This window comes from Oryctolagus cuniculus, chromosome 15 (genome assembly GCF_051225735.1).
Source record: "Oryctolagus cuniculus isolate XC-2025 breed Fujian yellow rabbit chromosome 15, ASM5122573v1, whole genome shotgun sequence".
In the NCBI taxonomy this organism is placed as follows: Eukaryota; Metazoa; Chordata; class Mammalia; order Lagomorpha; family Leporidae; genus Oryctolagus; species Oryctolagus cuniculus.
The window spans coordinates 79,793,796-79,810,270 of NC_142881.1; the positions used below are offsets into that span (position 1 = coordinate 79,793,796).

General features: G+C 56.2%; 1 protein-coding gene across 1 annotated transcript in view; it reads left to right on the forward strand.

The window, feature by feature from the left end:
• Positions 1 to 16,475, forward strand: part of LOC103351332 (uncharacterized) — a 32,477-nt gene that overhangs the window by 8,786 nt on the left and 7,216 nt on the right. Inside the window, exons 2-12 of the mRNA XM_089313633.1 lie at positions 3,646 to 3,714; positions 5,805 to 5,876; positions 6,964 to 7,048; positions 7,143 to 7,176; positions 8,282 to 8,358; positions 8,440 to 8,508; positions 8,821 to 8,901; positions 9,030 to 9,090; positions 12,221 to 12,316; positions 15,699 to 15,771; positions 16,334 to 16,412. Of these exons, the coding sequence (XP_089169759.1) occupies positions 3,695 to 3,714; positions 5,805 to 5,876; positions 6,964 to 7,048; positions 7,143 to 7,176; positions 8,282 to 8,358; positions 8,440 to 8,508; positions 8,821 to 8,901; positions 9,030 to 9,090; positions 12,221 to 12,316; positions 15,699 to 15,771; positions 16,334 to 16,412 (747 nt within the window). The 5' untranslated portion in view covers positions 3,646 to 3,694. The remainder of the gene's footprint in view (positions 1 to 3,645; positions 3,715 to 5,804; positions 5,877 to 6,963; positions 7,049 to 7,142; positions 7,177 to 8,281; positions 8,359 to 8,439; positions 8,509 to 8,820; positions 8,902 to 9,029; positions 9,091 to 12,220; positions 12,317 to 15,698; positions 15,772 to 16,333; positions 16,413 to 16,475) is intronic.

Here is a 16,475-nt window from a genome sequence, read left to right on the forward strand (position 1 = left end):
GTCCTTGTTTTCACTCAAATCCACGAGCACACCCGCAATGGCTGTTCTACGCCTGGGCCAGTGTGCCTCTGAGGGGGCTTCTGTCCAGTTCTTTAGTTCCACTGAATGCTCCGTGGTTTTCTGTTCCTTTGGACTTCTTGTGATTTTCATCGTTAAGAATGTTACTGTTAGGTATTGTCATACAGGAAGTCAGAGGCCCACCCGTCCCATGGTGGGCACGTGTGTGCTGAGGGAGGAAGTATATGGCTGGCTCTGTTCCCTGCTTTCTCCCTCCTGGGACCCTCACCTTGGCACCTGAGTGCTGGCTTTCTTCCGTGTTCCGGAATCCAGAGCTTCCTTGAAAAGCATCTCAAACTGGAAGCACAACAGAGTTGGAGTCCATCAAAGATCTTTGTCCCCCATAAACCTCCCCTTGCACTCCAGGAAAGGACGTGACCAGAGTGCTGAGAAGGGAAGGGATCGTGGGGAAAAGGGGCACCACGTAATAACACAGCAGGGGGCCGGCCAGGGCAAAGTCCAGGATGGGAAGGGGTTTTCAATCTGGAGGTTTGCTCCTTAGCAATTCGCAGGCACCCCAGTGCCACCCGGAAGTGCCAGGCACAATGGGGAGTCATGTTATGGGCAGCTGGATCCATGTTCGGAACCAGGCTAGTTGGGAAAATTGTGACAAGCCTATTCACCATCAAGCCTCAGCTTTCTCATCTGTAGAATGGGAATAAAGGTGATGATATATGGAGACAGAGGGGCAGAGTTTACCTTGGGTACCTAGGTGTCACCACATACAAGCACGATGCATTTATGGACACAGGAATTGCTGGAAGGGACAAGAGGATGACAGGGACCGGCACCGTGGCTCACTAGGCTAATCCTCCGCCTAGCGGCGCCGGCACACGGGGTTCTAGTCCCGGTCGGGGCGCCGGATTCTGTCCTGGTTGCCCCTCTTCCAGGCCAGCTCTCTGCTGTGGCCAGGGAGTGCAGTGGAGGATGGCCCAGGTGCTTGGGCCCTGCACCCCATGGGAGACCAGGAAAAGCACCTGGCTCCTGGCTCCTGCCATCAGATCAGCGCGGTGCGCCGGCCGCAGCGCGCCGGCCGCGGCGGCCATTGGAGGGTGAACCAACGGCAAAGGAAGACCTTTCTCTCTGTTTCTCTCTCTCACTGTCCACTCTGCCTGTCAAAAAAAAAAAAAAAAAAAAAATTAAAAAAAAAAAAATTAAAAAAAAAAAAAAAAAAAAGAGGATGACAGGGAAGGTGCCTGGGACTCAGGCCACACAGGAAAGCCATGAAGCAACTATAATGCAGGCAAGGAGCCAGGAAGAGGGAGCAGCCTTTTTACCCGGCGCCATCTGCAGGATGGGACAGAACAGCTACCCTGAGCTTCCAGGCCCAACTCCTTCAGCCCCTCCCTCTCTCCAGGGGTGAGGAAGACAAAGCAGAAGTCATTGCCCAGCCCCCAGTCAGCTTTCCAGAGTGGATCTGAAGCCAGTGAGTCTGTGGTCTATCCTGAAGTCAGGGCTGTGGCCTGCAGCCACGGTAGGGGTTCCAGAACTTTCCTCTTCGATTTGCTCAGCAAGATGGCATTGCTCTGGCTGGGAGCTGGAGTAGTAGCTGCAGCGTGCTTTGTCTCTCTCTCTCTCTCTCTCTCTCTCTCTCTCTCGACTTTATTTATTTGAGAGGTAGGAGTTACAGTCTGACAGAAGTAGAGACAGAGAGAAAGGTCTTCCATCTGCGGTTCACTCCCCAAATGGCAGCAATAGCCGGACCTGCACCCATCCGAAGCCAGGAGCTTCTTCCAGGTCTCCCACGTGGGTGCAGGGGCCCAAGGACTTGGGCCATCTTCTACTGCTCTCCCAGGCTATAGCAGAGAGCTGGATAGAAAGTGGAGCAGCCAGGACTCAAACCGGCACCCGTATGGGATGCCAGCACTGCCTACTACACCACAGCGCAGGCCCCTCCTCTCTCTCTTGTGGCTTTTGGAGTCTGTGCTGCTCAGAGCTCCTGTCACTTCTTTACTGAAGTTGTCCCTCAACTGACCTGCAATGATCAGAACAATTCTGTTCATGTGTGTTTCATGAATTTTGGCTCATATTTGCTTGTAATCGTTTGATCTTCCTTGCACATCGACCCTCCCAACAGTACCTAACGTCCTTCTGTGTTTGTATCAGTTTCTCTGTGGCATTTCCATCTGGTCTCACGTCAGTGCCGTCCCCCCAGGCCCCTTTGTGCATTGTTTGCACACAGCATCTTTCCCATCCTTCTGCATCAAACCTAGTTGTGCCTTTAGATCTGAAATGAGTGTCTGGTACACAGCATTTAGTCAGATCGTAGGTTTCTTTCCCCTTTAGTTTTAAATCCAGTCTGCCGATCTGTGTGTGTGTGTGTGTGTTAGACCGTTTGATCCATTTACAATTAAATGGTCACTTTTATGAAAGGACTGGCTTTTTCCATTTTGCCGTTTTTTCCTGTGTGTGCTTTTTTCTACCACTCCATGTCTATTCTTTTGTGTTCGGTTGATTTTTTGTGTGTGTGATGATGCATTTTGATTCCCCTAGCATTTCCTTCTGGGTGTATTCTATTATAGATAGTTTCTTTATGACTCTGTGGGGATTACATGTATGTAAAGTTATGCCAATCCACTTGAATCACTACCAACTTAATTTCAACTTGCACACAAAACCTCTACCACTGGACAGCACTGAGTGTCATGTATGTTGTCAGTGTCACACATCTTTACATGTTCTTTGCCCAATGACACACGTTTATAATTTTTAAAGATTTATATATTTATTTGAGAGACAGAGAACTTCCATCCGCTGGTTCACTCCCCAAATGACCAGAGTGTCTAGGACTGGGCCAGGCTGAGACCAGGAGCCAGGATCTCCATCTGGGTCTCCCAGAGAGGTGGCAGGAACTGTAATCATGCTTCCTGGGTGCATTGGCAGAGTTTGGTTGGAAACAGAGAACCTGGGTCTCAAAATTTGCACTGTGCTCTGGGATCCGGCAGTCCTGTTGGCAGAGGCTTTCCGGGTCAGCGGGGCCAGCTGGGCAGGCTGGTGCCAAGGCTGGCAGAGGAGGCAGCCAGGGTCCCTTTCTGCCACACCGAGACCCAGGCTCCCGGGGGCTGTCTCCACGTGGCTCTGCAGGGCTGTGGAATGGGGGCAGGGAGTGGAGTTGGGGTGTGGTGAGGAAGGGGTGTGGGTCAGGCGCACAGAAGGATCCCCCAGTTAAGGGACATGTCTGATGCCCAGGACTGCCAGAGTCACCCAGGGATCACAGGGAGCTGGGCAGGGGTGAGCCTGAGGGCACGGGGAGGCCAGAAGAGCCAAGGTCAGCATCCCTTGGGGCCTTTGCAGCCTGTACGCCCTCCCCCATGTCACCTGCACACAGCACCTCCCTGCAGGGTCAGCCCTGCTGGGTGGACACAAGGCATCCCTGTCCCCGGAGTCTCTCGGGCCCAGACATTCAGCTCTGCTGGGTCCCCCTCTTACCACAGTTCACCCCGCTGCAGATCCCCTCCCGGGTTGACCCCTGGGGTCAGCTGTGCTGTGCTGGTTAGAAGGCTGATGCCTGGCTGGGCAAGGCAGGGACTCTGCCCTGGACAGACACACCACACACCCCTTTCCCATGCAAGTCTCCTTTGCTTTCAGATCCAACACCCTGGATGAATGGTCTGGCGTGCACTCGGCTTGGGAAGACATGATGGAGAAGTACCTGCAGTAGGTCCCCCTGGACAGCACGGAGCACCCCTCCGGCCAGCAGAGGGCGCTGCATTTAGATGTGTGGGTGTGGGAGTTTCTGGGTAGGGGGATCCAGAGCCCAGGTGACTGAGGCAGGAAAGGAGGGCAGAGCACTGGCTCCTGGGGGTCTCCCCCCGGAAGCAAAACCAGTTATAGGGGTGCTCTGCAACATCATGGTCAAGGGGTCTTTGTGAGGGGCAGGTCAGGAGCTCAGGGACTGCACACCCGGGAAAGGGAGCTGAGGGTCATCGCCAGTGAGGGGTTGGGGAAAGCAAGGGCTCCTGGAGAAGGGGATGGGACAGGTGGTGTGGGTCTGTGTGTGCTCACATGTTCTCTGCGTTGTGTATGTGTGTAGCACATCTGTATTACGTGTGTATTGTGTATGTGTGTACTATGTGTGTGTGGTATGTGCTGTGTGTGTTGGGTATGTGTATGTGTAGTATGTGTAATGAGTGTGTATGGTGTGTGGGGTGTGTGTGTGTAGTATGTATGTGTGGTATGTGATGTGTGTGGGGGGGTGTGTCTATATGTGGTATGTGGAATGAGTGTGTATGGTGTGTGTGTGTATATGTGTTTGTGGTATGTAGTAGGTATGTGTGGGGTATGTGTATGTGTGGTATGTGGAATGAGTGTGTGTGGTGTGCGGGGGGTGTGTGTGTAGTATGTGTGTGGTATGTGATATGTGTGTGGGGGGTATGTGTATATGTGGTATGTGGAATGAGTGTGTATGGTGTACAGTGTGTGTGTGTGTGTATGTCTGTGTGGTCTGTAGTAGGTGTGTGTGGAGTATGTGTATGTGTGGTATGTGGAATGAGTGTGTGGTGTGCAGGGTGTGTGTGTATACGTGTGTGTGGTCTGTAGTAGGTGTGTGTGTGTATACTTGTGTGTGTGGTCTGTAGTACGTGTGTGTATACTTGTGTGTGGTCTGTAGTAGGTGTGTGTGGAGTATGTGTATGTGTGGTATGTGGAATGAGTGTGTGTGGCGTGGAGGGTGTGTGTGTATATGTGTGTGTGTGCGGTGTGTGTGTGCTATGTCATGTGTATGTGGTATATGTATGTTGGTATGTGTAATGAGTGTATGGTGTGTGTATGTGTGTGTAGACGTGTGTGTGTGGTCTGTAGTAGGTGTGTGTGGGGTATGTGTATGTGTGGTATGTGGAATGAGTGTGTGTGGTGTGCAGGGCGTGTAGACGTGTGTGTGTGGTCTGTAGTAGGTGTGTGTGGTGTGCAAGGTGTGTGTGTATACGTGTGTGTGTGGTATTTAGTAGGTGTGGGGGGGTATGTGTGTGTATGTGGAATGAGTGTGTGTGGTCTGTAGTAGGTGTGTGTGTATATGTGTGTGTGTGGTCTGTAGTAGGTGTGTGTGTGTATACATGTGTGTGTGGTATGTAGTAGGTGTGTGTGTGCATACATGTGTGTGTGGTCTGTAGTAGGTGTGTGTATACATGTGTGCGTGGTCTGTAGAAAGCGTGTGTGTGTATACGTGTGTGTGGTCTGTAGTAGGTGTGTGTATACGTGTGTGCATGGTCTGTAGAAAGCGTGTGTGTGTGTATACATGTGTGTGTGGTCTGTAGTAGGTGTGTGTGTGTATACATGTTTGTGTGGTATGTAGTAGGTGTGTGTATACATGTTTGTGTGGTCTGTAGTAGGTGTGTGTGTGTATACGTATGTGTGTGGTCTGTAGAAGGCGTGTGTGCTGTGTGCTGCTGTGGGTGTCTTGGGGGCATCGTTGACACAGGGACAGGGGAGGATGCATTCAGGGCGCACTGTCCTCCATGGGCCCCATCTCGTAGGCCTCAGAATCCTCCAGTAATTCACCCAAAGTCCAGATGCTGCCAGGCACCGCGGAGCAGACCCGCCCGGGGACGCAGGGAAACGGCCGCCCCTGCAGGCAGGCCCCGGCCTCCGCGCAGGGGAGAGGGAGGCAGCTCTGGCTGTGCACAGCCTTCCAGCCTGCCAGAGTCCACGGCCCAGGACGCAGGGGCACTGAGGAGGACGAGGCAGGGAGGAGGAGGAGGAAGGCGTGGGCGCCAGGGGGCGCCGCCCCTCAGCTCGCTGCTTCCCCCCAGCCCTGCCCTGCGCATGTCCTACATCACCTACTCCACAACATCCCATGTCAGGATGCCGCTCACCGGGAACAGGTGAGTGCCGCTTCGCACTCCCAGGCAGGCCTGGGGTCCCCAAGGCATGGGTGGGGTCCCCATGCACACAGAGGGTGGCCTAGACGGGGGCCCCTCTAATTTCCACTCCCAAACCACGGCCCACGTCCTGGTCGTTGTCCCCCAGGACACCCTGGGGCCTGCAGCCGCAGCCCCCCCACCCCCGCCCTGCCCTCAACACCCACAGCTCCCATAGCTCCCAGGGGAGGAGGGGGAGGCTCCGGGGCCTGTGCACAGGACTCAGCCCTGCCGCGGTCTCTGCCCACGGCGCAAAGCCCCCCTCAGGCCTCTGTTGGCTTGGCTGTGCCTGCTCAGCTGTCACCTTGGACGAGCCTGATCCTAGGGACCCCTGCCTGTCCCATTCCTGCCAGTCCAGTCAGGCTGCTCGCCCTGCCCCCGGCCTGCTTTCTCAGCCCCAGCCAGGCCGCTCACCCCCAGCAGAGCGGCGCTAGGCTCCCTGGTGCTCGGCCTTCGGACCAGGCTCCTGACGTGGGTCTCCCTGTTTCAGCACAGGGGGTCCGGAGACCTGGCTCCCTCACGCAGACATTTGTGACTTCCTTTACCTGGCAATGCGGGGTTGGAATGGAGTCAGAGTCAGGGTTCTGTGGGGTGGGGGCAGTTGGGGGTGTGGCAGGAAGCCCTCAGCTGTGCCTGACCTGTGGCGGCAGAGAGCCCCCAGGACGGAGCCCCTAAGCTAGGGTCAGCATGAGGGTGAAGGACAGAGGCCCTGTGAGAGCGGCTGCCTCAGCTGCACCTTCATGGCTAGGGTTAGGGTCAGCATGGGGTGAGGATTTGGAATGCCTTTTATGCAGGGGTCAGTGGTGCAGTGGCAGCTCCACTGGGTGTCAGGACCATCCCCAAGGGCAGTCCAAGCAGGGCCTTTGGTGAGTTCCCAAGCCTGGAGTGTCCTGCTGAGGATACATTGAGATGGGCCAGGGAGGCCGCAGACAGCCAGCAATTGCGTCAGGTGGAGCTCCTGGGCCTGCTCCCTCTCCCATCCGGCCAGGAAACTGGGATCTTGTCACCTTCAATCTTCCTCACCTGTTTCCCCTGTTCTGCTTATTTTCAGAGGAAACTTCGCTCGAATTATGAATGAAATGAAAGGTTACTCAGTTTCGGGTACAGAGTCAAACTTGCAGGAGGGACTGAAACAGGTACAGGATCAGTGTGCTAGAACCTTCAGGGACAGGTCTGAGTGCTCCTGGGGCCTCTCACTGTCCCCCTCCATGTGTGATCACTTCCTCACAGGCTATTGAGCAGATGGAACGAGCCAATTCCGCTGGTAAGCTTCCTTGCCACTTCCTCCAGGTCAGGTGCTGGGAACAGAGCAGGACCGGGGCCTCCTGGTCTGGGTGCACATCCCACCTGGGGGACTTTCTTGTCTCTGGCATATGGAGCCACTCACTCATCCCCCCTGAGCCTCAGGCTCCACACTGTGCAGGGACCACAGTAGCCATGAATCCCAGCATCGCCCTGGGGGGGTGGGAAGCACCAGGACCCAGCGTGGGCACCCGTTGGTCTGAGTCAGCATGAGGCACCTGCCCTGCCCGGGGACCCACTGGGAGGAAAGCAGAACAGCTCTGGGGGCCTTGAGCAGCCTGAGGACCCCTTGTGGAAAACACAGCCCGGCCCCCTGGCGCCCACGCCTTCCTCCTCCTCCTCCTCCCTGCCTTGTCCTCCTCAGTGCCCCTGCGTCCTGGGCCCGGGTCTCTGGCAGGCTGGAAGGCTGTGCACAGCCAGAGCTGCCTCCCTGTCCCCCTGTGGGTCCCTGCTGGTGCCAAGAAGGAGAAGGGGCTGGGCAGGGGGCAGAATGGACAGATGGAGCCCGGAGTCCACTGCCCAAGCGCCTCTGACCAGGGTCTTGAACCGCTGGGCCCAGGGATGCCTGCAGGAGCCCCCAGGCTGCACCTCGAGCAGGAGCCAGGCCTGCCCTGGGCCTTGAGAGGGTCTGGCTGCCCCACACTGTCTCCATGACCTGCTGGTGCTTGTCTGGGAGTGGGGGGAGCTGCCCTTGGGACCCAGCTCCTACAGCTGTGTGTGTGGGTGCACAGTGGGGTTCAGGCCGCCTGGGGGGAAGGGCCTGCTGTGCCTCAGGGAGCCCCTCTGCAGAAGGGGCCGGGCCGGGCCCCTTCTCACGGTGGGGGCTGTGCATGGTGGGTGGGGTCTCGGGTCCCCTTCTCATGCTGGGGCTCTGCGTTGGGGGTGGGGTCCTGGGTCCCTTCTCACGCTGGGGCTCTGCGTGGGGGGTGGGGTCTTGGCGGCGCGGCCAGGAGGACGAGGTGTGGGAGCCCCACCCAGGCTGTATGTCGGGTGCTGTGACCCTGGCAGCCTTGGGCAGTCCTGGGGCTGGCACTGGGCCCAGCGGCCTGCTCCTTGTTTCTCTGCAGCAAAGGTTTTAAGTGTGATCATCGCGCTGGTCAGTGGACCGATCCCACAAGCTTCATTTGAGGAGGCTAAGGTGCAGGTGAGCGCAGTCCCCATCACCTGCACTTGGCTCCTTCTATTGTCTTTTGGCGATTTCTCCTCTTGGCCTTCTTTCTCCTAGGCTGCAAAGGCTCGGAGCCTGGGGGCATACATTTACGTGGTGGGTGTGATGACCTATGAGAAATACCAGGTACCTCGGGACATGAAACTGAAACTGGTGACATCTGGAGCCCCACTGGGGCTCCCAAGGCCACTGACCCACCCCAGGTGTTATGGGCCAGGTTTGCCACTGAACATGTTATTGGCACGGGATTGGTTCAGCCCTCCCAGTGGGAAGGTGAAGGGAGAGGGCTTCCTGCTGCCGCCAACCAGGGTCTGACCCTGAGATCTGACATTCCACTGTTCCCACGCAGGAGGGTTGACACTGTGTCCTGGGCCTGAGGCCCTGGTGCCTCCTTAAGTCCCTGGCTGGGGGGCTCAAGCCACCTGCTGTTTCTCTTAGCTGGAGGCCATTGCTGACAGCCCAGACCACATAGAGGTGGTGGAAGGTCCATCCACGCTCCTGCACGCACACGTGGACTGGGTGAGTGGGGCTGGGGTGGAGGGGGAGGGCCTTCTCTGGTGGACTGGGTGATTGGGGCTAGAGGTGGGGGAGGGAGCTTCTTGAAAGTGCACCCATAGTTCCTACTCTCCCCTCTCCCCCCGCTGCAGTTTTGTACAAGGGCCTGTCTGGAGTTAAGAGAAGTGGATCCTGATCCCGTGTGTGCTGGAGGTAGGAGCTGGGGGCACCGCTAGGGAGGGTGGGGGTGCAGGTGTGTGTCGGGGGAGGCCCTATGTGGTGAGTGTGCGTGGCATTTGTCTGTGCCTATGTGTAGTGTGTGCATGTCTATTGTGTGTATATACTTTTGTCTGTGAGATATGAGGTGTGTCTGGGACACATGGTGTCTATGTGTGAGTCATGTGTAATGCATGTGTGTTGAGCACCATGAATGGGGTATGTGTGTGCCATGTGCATCTGTGCCTGTGTTTTCAGGCAGCATCAGATGTCTGTGGGATGTACAGGCAGTGTGGATCTGTGTGTGATACATGTGGTGCTTGTGGTGTGTACTGTGTGTGTGCTGCCCCAGTGTGCAGCAGGTGTGGTGATGGGTACAGCATGCTTATGAATATATATGTGGTGACGGGTACAGATGCTTATGAATATGTATGCTGTATGTTACGGGAGCGTGTGGTATGTCTTTTAAGTGTGTTTGTGGTGGATGTGGAGTATGTGTGTGTGCCGTGTGTCTGGGCACTACGGCGTGTGATGTTTGGGTGTTATTTGTATGTATGTATGTGTAAACATGTGAGTCACATGTATGGATGGGGTTGGGTGGTGACTGTGCATGCATCAGGCATCATGCGAGTCTGGAGTTTGTGTATCTGATGGACTTGAGTGTGGTGTATATGTGTGGGGGGTGTGCATGGGTCAGGTGCCTGTGGAACAAGCATTGGGTGAACTTGTAATAGCGCGCTGAGGATACAAGTCTAGGGTGAGGGTATACGTGTGGCTACAGCTTTGTTCCTCTAATCTCATATCAGAAAGTATAATTGTAAAGCAATTAAACAATATGTGTCCCATAGTTTTAAAACTCTCAAAGGAACACTACCTATGGATGGACAACATAGAAAGAGGCCAGCACAGACAAGTCCCTTACTCCAAATGCTTTGGGATTAGAAGTATTTGAGATTGGCATTCTTCGGATTTTGCATATTCATATAGATTTGCATATATATGAGATAACATAATATAATGCTGTATGTACATATGGATTTGCATATACATAATGAGATATCATGGTGATCTAAGCCAAGGCTAAGATATTTCATTTATGTTTCATCTATACCTTGTTCCAAGATGCTGAAGGTGACTGTAGAGAATTCTTACTGCGCCTCTGATTTGGCTGTAACCTGCTGTATGGAACCAGGTGTGGAATTTTCCACGCCTGGTGTTATTTTGACACTCAGAAGGTGACAAATTTTGGAGCATTTCAGATGTTGTATAGTTGAATTCCAAAATACAACTTTTATGTCAAGAGTAACCAGGGCTCATCCCAGACACACAAGGCTGTGCCAGGACAGGAGGTGTTGGGGGAGTTTGTCTGAGAACAAAGTGGGGAAGAGACCCAGGCCATGGCCTCAGTGGGTGGAGACAGAGAATGGGCACACACGGCGTCTCACACCAGTGTGCTAGTGACACACAGAGGCAGCTCAGAAGCACCCACAGAGACAGCCGGGGCCGCCTCCACCAGTGGTCAAGGGGCCGGCACCTGTCCCCGAGGGCTGGAAGCTGACAAGGAGGCCCCTCTGCCTCCAGCCTGGGCCCCTGCCCCAGGGCGCTGCGGTCAGGCAGGTGCGGCTGTCGCCCTGAGGAGCTCTGTGCAGGCTGGGGGCACACAGCTGCCACTCGCCCACTGCGGTCCACAGGGAGAAAGGAGCCACGGGCGTCCTCCCGCGCTGGGGACGGCGCCCAGCCCAGCCGGCTGCATCCAGGCCCAGGCACTGGGTTCTGGCCTGCGGGTTCCCAGGTGTGAGGCTCTGTGACACTGGGCTGTGGGGACAGACAGGGCTGTGCACACAATGGGAGCCAAGTGCCCAGTGTGTGGGGGCTGCCGCCCTGCCTACTGTCCACAGGGGCCCTCGGGCCGCTGCTGTGAGACTGAAGCCATGGGTGTGTGCAGTGAGAGGTTTGGTACGCAGAGGCTGCTGGGTGCCGGCCCCTGGAACTGCCCCTGGTCCTCCCACTGCCCTTCCCTGGCCCTGGGCTCCCCTGCACGCCCCCGGGTGGGACACAGGTTGGGTAGGGGGTGAGCGCAGTACTGGGGGTGGGGAGAGGCCGCCTCCCCAGGGTGTCCTGCTGCTGCTTCTGGCCCTGCGCTGCTCAGATTCTGCCCCTTGGTACACACAGGCCTTGGCGCCAGGGCGGCAAGGAGGATGGGAGTCGGGGCTCCTTCCTGGGGCACTGAGCCCAGGTGACAGGTACCCCCGGCTGCCAGCTCCCCCATGGCTTCTGCCTGTCAGGCTGTGCTGTCACCGGCCTGACTGTGAAACTGGGGGCCTTGTCCAAAGCTGCCACACAGGGGGTCTCAGCCACGAGAGGGCAAGGCCGATGCAGGAGCCTGACCCCCAACCATCACCAGGAGCCGATTCCTCGGGCTGCCATCGAGCCTGGGCAAGGACTGTGGTAAGGGGTGCCCCTAGGTCCTGAGACATGAGCGTCTCCGGCGTCACTGGAAATGGACCAGGCCTGGGCAAGAAGGCAGCAGTGGGGAGGGGGAGTAGCTGGGTGTAACCGGAAGCCCTGGGCCATCCTGTCCAGCCCTGTGCCCTGCCTCTCTCTCAGGGGTTGGCTCAGGGGCAGGCAGATGGCACAGAGGGGAAGGGCTTGCTGAGCCCCAGGCTGGGTGGGCGTGGTCCTTGAGGGTCAGGAAGAAGCAGGGGAGGAGGACGGGGCTGTGGTCTGAGCACCTGCAGCTCACACCGGTCCTCCTCCTGTGAGGCATTCTGGGAGCAGGTGCAAGATGCCTCACTGGCCTCCTCTGATTCCATTACCTCTACCTTCCTGGTTGTGCTCCTGGGGGTTTCCAACCAAGAACCTCTGAAAGGCCTCTGCCAAGGGGCCACCCAGGGACAGTTTATGGGCTTTTTTTTCAGGCGAGCTGGGTTATATCCACGTGTACAACCCACCAGCATGGATTGAAAGTGACCAAGAACCTGGCCTGGAGAGCCCTCAGTGGGTGGACAAGACACAGCAGCGGGGGGAGGAGCCCTGGGATCCTGTTGGGGTGGACGTTCAGGAACCTTGAGATGTGAGACGCTGCCTGCAACGTTCCTCGCTCACACATTTGACCTTGCCCTTACAGATGACATTGTCAACTTCATTGGTTACGGCTTTCATAACGCCAAGACCGAGGACAACATAATCTGTAGGTTCAAGTTCAGTGACAGTGATGTGGTTGGTAAGTAGCCTGCCGGTGCCTCCGAGTCACCATGTCCCGGTCCCAGCATCAGCCAAGCTTCCCACTCGGGTGGGGCTTCCCAGTGGCTACTGACAGGATGGGCAATGGAGGATGGACCTGGACGCCCGTCTGGTTTCTATCCCTTAATCTGCAAGGCTGAGAAATCATAGTTTCAGCAGCACCCTGCTGACCAAGGGCCTCTGGGGGCAGGGCCCTGTCTGCCTGGCCAGGGCTCTGTCTGCCTGGCCAAGGTGGTGGTGGTGCAAGCCCTTACCACAGAGCTGCACCTGAACTTTAGAGCCCAGAACTTGAGTAGGCTGCTGTGTCTCGTCCACCCACTGAGGGCTCTCCAGAGGACATGGCAACAGCCCCAGAGCTCTGAGCCTGGCCAGTACACCGGGGTCTGGACTGACCTTGGACTGACAAGGCTGCCCACAGCCAGGCGTGGGCACTGGGATCCTGGCTCAGGCACACCCTGGCTGTGTGACCAAGCACTGTTCCCCTGGGAACACCTGTTCTCTTTACAGAGCCAGTATGGCAGCTACACTGCCTGAGTCAGGAGTCTCTGCAGCCCAGGTGGTGCAGAGGAGGGTGTAGTAACTCGGGTCAGAGCCTAGGTCTGGCAGCACTCAGCACCGCAGCTCTGGAAGTCACTGGTTTTCTCTCCATGATGGGCCTGCCCAGGAACCTCAGGGGAGCCCAGGCTGCAGTGCCGGGACCTCCACCACGGCCACCTGCTTGTCTTCTGGGGCTTGGCCTGAGGTGGCCACACTCAGCTCCTCATGGCTGCAGCTGAGATGATAGAGCAGGACGGATGACTTGTGCTGCTTTTGCTGACATTTTTCACTGTAGAACAGTGAGTATTAGGAATGGGAGAGGAGTACTAAGATCAATTGTAAAATGTGTTTCTATATATTTTATGCTTTTTTTTTTCTGCAGCCCTGGGTTTTTGTACTTAAAAGATTTTTGACTGTATTAGTTTTTTTTTTTAAAGATTTTTTAAAATTTATTTTACTTCAAAGTCAGAGTTACACAGAGAGAGAAGGAGAGGCAGAGAGAGAGAAAGAGGTCTTCCACTGGTTCCCTCCCCAGATGGCCACAACAGCCGGAGCTGCGCTGATCCGAAGCTGGGAGCCAGGAGCTTCTTCCAGGTCTCCCATGCGGGTGCAGGGGCCCAAGGATTTGGGCCATCTTCTACTGCTATCCTAGGCCATAGCAGAGAGCTGGAGCGGAAGAGGAGCAGCCGGGACTAGAACCCCGCGCCCATATAGGATGCCAGCGCTTCAGGCCACAGCGCCGGCCCCTTGACTGTATTAGTTTTAAACTGCTAATCTTGTTTTTTTTTTTTTTTTTTTTTTTCTGATAACCTTTCTGGTTAGTCTGGCGGTGCTGGGTGCCCTGCCCGTCCTGCGTTCAGCCACTGCCCCTGTGTGCCAGGTGCACCTGTCTTCCCATCCAGGAGCACCTCTCTGCTGTCACTCACGCCTCAGTGGGGCAGCTTTTTACAGTTCATCCCAACTACAGCACCCCCAGGGCAAACCATCTCAGCTGTCTGTGCTGATTGTCAAGGTCAGCCCCGAAATGGGGTTAAAGTACTTCCCGGGCTCCTGGGTGACGTGACCGTGTGCCCAGGGCCAGCAAAGTGGTGCAGGCAGAAATGTGGTGTTTCAGACAAGCAACCTTGACTCCAGAGGAAAAACAAAGACTAAGAGAAGATACTTGGAGGTATAAACTTGTTGCTATAGTTGCATCACTTTCTACTTCTGTATTCATGTTTTTAAAATACTTTAAATGTATCCCATATAAGTTGTTATGATAAAAATTATACAGCGGAAGACAGTGAACTTGAAAACAGACCGAGACTGCAAGCATGAGCCCTAGTCAAACAGTGAAGGGAGCCTGGGCATCATGATGTGATGTGCCCGGAATGGGATGAAGGAAAGAAGCTAGGGTGAGATTGTATGAATCGTGTCTCCCAGGCGGCTCTACCTGGCTCACATCAGCTCCTAGGAGATGCCCTGCCAGTGAACAGGAAGTAAGAGGAACAAAATCAGAGGCCACGGAAAGAAACAGGGATTTCCTGTGATTTCAGGATTTCCTGCGAGATTTCTGATGTGTGTTTCCAAGGCCAAGTGTCCAGGTGGTCACAGGCAGACTCCTGTCTTGCAAAATTTGGGAACGTTTCTAAACAGACAGGAAACCCATTTGTTAAAACAACAGCAACAACAACCTTCAAGCTGACTGCCTAGTGTTAGGGACAGGGCTCTGGAAGTGTTGCTGGACCCCAGGCAGCAGTGTCCTCCCAGTCCTGGGACTGTGGCCAGGGAGGGGCCTTCCCTGCTGGGTCTTCCCTGGGGCTCAGCAGGTGTAGAGTTGCAGCTCAGGTGTCTGGGCCGTGCCAGCTCCACTGGGGAGCCTGGGGGAGTGTGAGAGGTGCAGGGAGACAGGGCAGGGGCTGTCCTCCCACAGGCATAGGGGCCGACCCACAGGGCCCTCTGCGGCCTGCACTCCAATCTGCAGCGGGGAGCCCTGGCCCCAGGACGCCAGAGCCAGACAGGTGTACAGCTGGCTCTCAGCTCCTCAGCACAGCTCAGGGGTACAAGGGAGTGGGCTCAGGACTGAGGAGACTCCGCCCACAAGTCAAGGATCTCCTGAGACCCCCCAGCTCCCACAGAGGAAGGAACAGAACCAGAACAGAAGCACGGAAAGCCCTTTTCCTCCCCCGGCTGCCCCATCACCTTAGTGGCACAGCTCCCCCCACTCGCTCTGCTCAGAGTCCTGGATGTCAGCCTTGAACTTCATCCCCATACCCAGCCCCTGTGTGGGTCCTGCTGCCTCTTGTCCAAGCTCTGGCCAGCACCTGTGCCACCTCAGCAGGAGTCCAACTTCAACTTGGAGTCCAACCTGTTCCCAGGAGGCCCCGCCTACCTCTCCTGGCTCCCTTCTTTCCCTCTCCAGCAAGCCCAGCTATGACTGCCCCAGGGCCTTGACACAGGCCGCTGCACACTCCAGAGTGCTCCCCTGGGGTGCCCCATGTGGTGTCACTGCACCCTCCCCTCCTCAGAGAGGACGCCTTGCAGTGGCTGTGGTCAGCAGTACACAAAAGTGGCAGGAAGTGAATGATGACCCTGTCTCCTGTCACCCTCAGTCCCTGACAGGTGACTCCTTCCAAAGCAGGGCCTCCTCCTGTCATTCTTGTTAAAGGGAAAGCACTGCCCAGCCCAGGGGCCCCCATAGTGCCCAGCAGGTGCCTGTGAGCAGAGGCAGGCAGAGAGGAGAAGGGGTCATGGGCCAAGTGTGACTCTGCCTGCTCAGGGCAGCACAGGGTGACCAAGTGATGGGACACGTGCATTGACATTCTTCTCCTATCTTTTTTTTTTAGAGGAAAAAGCGGTACGTTTAGTAGGCAGGTTTAAGATACAGTGCCCTCTGCCCAAGAGAGCGAAACCTAATCAGTAAGTGTCCTGGCTGGGGCCCGTGGGCAGGAGAGCAGGTGCTCAGTGTGTGCCTGTCCCAGGTGCACAGTGTGGGACGCACCTGTCTGTGGGCGGGCCTAGGACGCCCTCTACCCCCCAGACCTTGTGAATGGCCCAAGGTGTTCAGGTTCCCGCAGTGGCCCAGGCTGGGGTAAGGACAGGATGTAGGAGGTGAGGGATTCCATGAATGGGGCAATTCCTCCAGCACCTCTTTGCAGCCAAGAAAAGGCCCCCTGCAGATACAGCAGTCAAGAGCAGGACACCAGGCAGCCCTCTCTGTCCCCTCAATCCAGGGCCATGATGGTGTCAGGTGCCATGAAATCCTCAGGGCCTGACCTGGATGCCCTTGGCTGTGGCTGCAGAGCTGAGAGCCTGGGAGCCAAGCACTCGTGACCTGGCCCATTCACTTTCTGCAGCCCTAACTACCCCCTCTGCAGGGTCCTAAGCACGGAGGGAGGGGCGCCAGGGGCTGGGGCCCACCGAGGGCAGGTCCTGGGTCTCCCCGCCCCGCAGCTCACCTCCTGCCCTCACTGTGCCCTAGGAGCATCATTGTGGAAGTCAGCCTGAACAAAGGGAGGAACTTCTTAGCCAATGATGTCAGCATGAATGTCGTGCACTGCGTGAGTACCCAGTGGGTTTGCAGTCCCCGTGGGAGGTCCAGAGCCTGTGCTGTGTGCACTTGC